The sequence below is a fragment of the Hippocampus comes genome, unplaced genomic scaffold (genome assembly GCF_001891065.2).
Source record: "Hippocampus comes isolate QL1 unplaced genomic scaffold, H_comes_QL1_v1.1 scaffold158, whole genome shotgun sequence".
NCBI classification, from domain to species: domain Eukaryota; kingdom Metazoa; phylum Chordata; class Actinopteri; order Syngnathiformes; family Syngnathidae; genus Hippocampus; species Hippocampus comes.
In genome coordinates this window covers 1,578,325-1,583,211 of record NW_017805548.1, presented here as the reverse complement: position 1 = coordinate 1,583,211, position 4,887 = coordinate 1,578,325, and the positions used below count along the sequence as shown (strand labels likewise).

Genomic DNA, 4,887 nt, shown 5'->3' with positions numbered 1-4,887 from the left:
CTCAGCCTCAAAGAAGTGAATATTACTTATAATATACTGTGCAATCACATATTAAGAGTTTTTAGTCAGTTCAAGTTTAAAAATTAAAGTATAATATTTGCTTTCGCTGCTTGTTACTTCTTGAAGAAAGTGTTGTTTTTGGTTTATACATTTTTGCACTTTATTTTATTGTATTTCAATCCAATTATGTTTTAAAAATATTTTATTCGAGTAAATGATCGAAAATTACTGTACTATTATTTGTTTTTCTTTTAAGTAAATTTAGCCTACTTTTGCTAAAAGAGAAAATATGGACTATTGATAGTGCCTTGAATAATATCGGCTTCTTTCATTCATGTTATGGGTATTTTTATACAAAGGAAATTTTTTTGTGCCTGTTGAAAATTAAAGTTTACCGACATAGCCATAAAAAAAATGTTGCTTTATTTATCTGACCATATTGGAATGTATTTGTTAGGTTTTCAGTCAATTAAATTTGGTTCAATAAACAATATGTGGTCATTTTTAAAATTTTCAATGAACATTCGATCAGTCCGGCCCTCGGCTTGCAGCAATTTTTTTTATCTGGCCCTCCGTCCATTTGACTTTGACACCCCTGCTCTAAGTTCTTATTCATGGCAGAGGTGACAGTTGGAAAAATATGCGTCGTTCATCTTGGTACTTCTTTGAAATGGGCCCACAGGGGGAGCCCTGCCTGATGGGAGTGAAAAGAGTCTATAGAAAGTTGAAGCCCACGTCCAGGTGTGTGATGGGAAAGCTGTACTCGGTTTCAATGTCGTCAGGTCCCTGTGACTGCACAGAGGCTGACTTTGAATGGTAAGCTCTTTTTTTTTTTTTTTTTAACCATATTCCATCAGAGCTGCTCCTTAAAGGGTGCATTCCATCACATTTGACAAGCATTCATGAGTCGTACAACTCAGACTGATGGAATCTAAATTTGTACTGTACCGATGGACTCCCTGTACCTAAACACTTCCTCCTCACATTCTCCGCCTCTGCCATCAAGTCGCCACATGTCATCTGGTTTTGGAAGTTAAAGACATTGACATTGAAACTCTGAACCAAAATCGACAATGTCAAAATTCCAGACAATGGCTCCAAACCTGACACACTGGGAGCACACCCTCCTTCTCCTCATCTGCCCCTGGTATACCCCTCACTTACAGTTATCCCTCGCCTGTCAGGTGTGTGCTCCTGTCTTAGGTTTTTTGTTTGTTACTTTGGTTTCTTGTGGTTTTCAGGACTTTGTTTGTGTTGTGATTAAGTTTTTTTTCCAGTGTACCCTGCAAGTGGTTTTTGTTAATACATTTAGTTCAGCCCACCCTGCTCTTCCTGTCTTACTGATTTTTGGGGTCCCCCCCTATCATCACGCCAGAACATGACAGAAGCACACGGACACACAATGACTGACAAAACCCAGGGAGCGAAATAGACGCAAAGTGACGAGACAACAAGAAACCCCTGGACAAGACACAAAAAGGTTGAGGGAGCTGATTGGTTCAACACCAGTGACATGGATGACGAGAATAGGGGGAGACGAAAAAGGCACATAAAGGGAACCAGACCAAATGTAACCTCAACAAAATCAGAACACTATCCCAGCTGTCTTCGGGCAGTAGGCAGGGGACACCCTGAACCGGTTGCCAGCCAATCGCAGGGCACACAGACGAACAACCATCGGCGCTCACACTCACACCTAGGGACAATTTTAGAGTGTTCAATCAGCCTGCCATGCATGTTTTTGGAATGTGGGAGGAAACCGGCCTACCCGGAGAAAACCCACGCAGGCCCGGGGTGAACATGCAAACTCCACACAGGAAGGCCGGCGCCGGGATCGAACCGACAACCTATGCACTGTGAGGTCGACATGCTAACCACACACACACACACACACACACACACACACACACACACACACACACACACACACACACACACACAGAAAGAGGGATTCAGATTAATGAAACATTTTCATCAAAATGTCAAAACATGATGAGGTGTCAGTACTCTGTATCGGAGTGAGTACTGAAACATTGGTGCGTGCACTCATACTCTGTCTGGAAAAAAAAAGTGTTTTTGGTGCACCCCAGCTAATATAGTACACCTGAAACAGGTAAATTCGCAGGTTGACTTCAATCCCCTCTCCAAAACAGACACTGTAAAAAGAGGCCAGTGAGTCTGTTCCAAATTAAATTGTTTCTGTTTGGATCCTTACAGTGATTATGGCTACGACCGACGGACGGATGGCAAGTGTACGCCTGCCTTTTGGTTCCATCCATCAGTGATGTCCAGGAGTTGCACCACAGGGATGACCTTCTTGAATAGCACTGGGTAAACACAGGCTGAGTTCTGATTCAAAGGCTTTGGTTAAATGTGTAGCTCGAGATACTGTACGTTAAAGTGTCCGAGGGCCAACAAAGACAGATTGAGGGGTCATGAGGGCTGGAAGCTACATACTGATGCTAATGATGTGACCAACGTTATTGAATGAATGAGTATTAAATTAATAGTGCCCTGAAACCTAATAAAACAAAATTCCCTGTAAATGGTTGACTGAAACAGGAAAGACTTGATTATCCTGTCAATCAAAACAGAAAATAGCAATGATCAAAAGAAAAATATTGTGAACTTGAAATCATTTACAGCAGAAGCAAATAAAATGACATTCCCACTTTTTCTTTTTGAAAACCAAAATGTGTTAGCAAATTCTCAAAATTATTCATAATCCACTCCACATTACTTAGTGTTGATTTTTTTATATCTGATCTTATCTCCGCTTTCAACTGATGGCCTTTGAGATGAAAACTGGATTGGGTTTATCGAATGTATTTGACTCAATGAAATTAATCGTACACAATTTGTAAAGACACAAAACATAAAACTGTTTAATAAATGCATTCATATTTTTGCTGATTCCATTGCGTAGGGTAACAAAACATCACCTTTTACTGACACCTATACAGCATTTCACAACATTGCAATGGTGGCATCCCTTAACAATTTGCATTAAAATGCAGGCTCTGTCAAAAACAGCCTATAAGCATGGTGTATGCAACCTTCAGCTCAAGCCAGGATCACTTATTTTTCCATGCTGCAACTGCATAGATGGAAAGTATGTTTTTCGAAATGGTTATAATTCCGTGATCCCTTCATTTATCGCGGCTTCACCACATCGCATTTTTTTCCAAAGTACTGTATTCAGAAAAAAATGACGAATGACTCAGGGGTTTTGTACATGGCTGTACACGCATGATTGGTTCCTGGCGCTGACATCGACTAATGATTTATCCCGTGAGCTGATTGGCTTGATGCCCCACCCAGGACCTTCCCTTGTGTCCCGTCACTTGGTTGACTCTGATCAGTGTCTTGTCATGCTGTTGACTCTGATGAGTGTCTTGTCAGTTGTATACTCTCTGATCAGTGTCGCTTCACTCTGTTGTGGTTGCTACGTGGGGGGGGGGGGGGGGGGGGGGGGGGGGGCAGAGTGAAAGCGAAAGCGAGCGCGAGCAAACAAGAGAGAAAGAGAGCGGGGTGATTGGGCTTGTCCGAAAAAAGCACCACGTCTCTCTTTGCCTCCTCCTCCTCATCAATTAATTGTCTTATCATAAACACATCCGCTGCACGGGGATAGCTGGCCAACAGCTAGCTGCAGGCTTATGCCGGCTACACGGTCAGAGCGGCGTAAAGTGAAGAGTACCATCGTATTCGCCGCATTACAGTGAGACGGGAGACTGGCGGCTATTTGGTTCTGTCTCTTAAAGCCTGCTCCGCGAGATACCTTCAATCCTTCTGAGGGCCCTGGAGTCAAAGCCATCAAGCCTGGCCGCAAGAGTTATTCAGTGGCCAGGTTTTGGAGCCGTACAGGAGGACGGAGATGACTGAGGCATTGTAGAATCTGAGCTTTGTTGCCCGGGATATGTGCTGGTGGCGCCACAGCGGTCTCCACAAGGGCTGCATGAGTGAGGCTGCTTGGGTATGACGGCGGTCAACCTTTGTTTTGAGGTCTCCTAACCGCGATGTATTGAAGCCGCGATAAATGAAGTGCGATATAGTGAGGGATCACTGTATATTTTACTGCAATGCAAAAGTGGAAAGTGTATGACCTTGATTGGCTTCCGTCCAGTCCAGAGTCTACTCCGCCTCTTGCCCAGTCAAGCTGAGATAGGCTGCAGCACTCCCCTCACCCTAATGAGTTTACAAAATGGACGGATGGATGGAAGGATGGATGATGTAATGGATGAATTATTTCTGGGAGCCTTAGAGATTTATCATAGTTTTATCTGGGAGCATGTGAAGATTTTAATGTCATTTCAAACATGTACACAGTGTATTATTTCAATGTTCCATTTTTTCTTGGATGCCATTCACTTCGTCCACGAGCGCCAGCTGGTCGTGATCAAGCTCACCGATTATCATGGCAGCATAGCGATGATATTCCTAAGGCAAGATTTAGGGAGTCAACTGTGAATTTGGCAGCTGGAAGCTGGCAGCAGCATTTGAAGGCACTTTATGGTCAATTCAGTTCAGAATTGTTGTTTGGATTTTCTGTTAAAGAAAATGTTATTCATTATGACTCCTACTTTGGCGCGCTTGTATTTACAAAACGCAGACTGTAAATATATCTGTTTAAAACAAAAAAATCAGCTCTGTATGAAATTAATTTTGGATGTTGTTTTTTTTAATCTCATTTTAAAATAAACAGAGATGAAAGTGGACTTTTCTGAAAATTCCGGAAAAAATAAATAAAGAAATAAATAAATGTGTGTGTGTGTGTGTGTGTGTGTGTGTGTGTGTGTGCGCACACACACACACACACACACACACACACACACACACACACACACACACACACAAGTGTAAATACTTACCAGTATCTTCTATTTTATC

At 42.3% G+C, this 4,887-nt stretch overlaps 1 protein-coding gene across 6 annotated transcripts in view; it reads left to right on the top strand.

The window, feature by feature from the left end:
* sorcs1 (sortilin-related VPS10 domain containing receptor 1) overlaps nucleotides 1-4,887 on the top strand; it is a 177,144-nt gene that overhangs the window by 140,606 nt on the left and 31,651 nt on the right. For all 6 annotated transcript variants that reach the window (XM_019879670.1, XM_019879675.1, XM_019879671.1 and 3 more), the window contains 2 exons: nucleotides 683-816; nucleotides 2,218-2,331. In XM_019879670.1, the coding sequence (XP_019735229.1) occupies nucleotides 683-816; nucleotides 2,218-2,331 (248 nt within the window). The remainder of the gene's footprint in view (nucleotides 1-682; nucleotides 817-2,217; nucleotides 2,332-4,887) is intronic.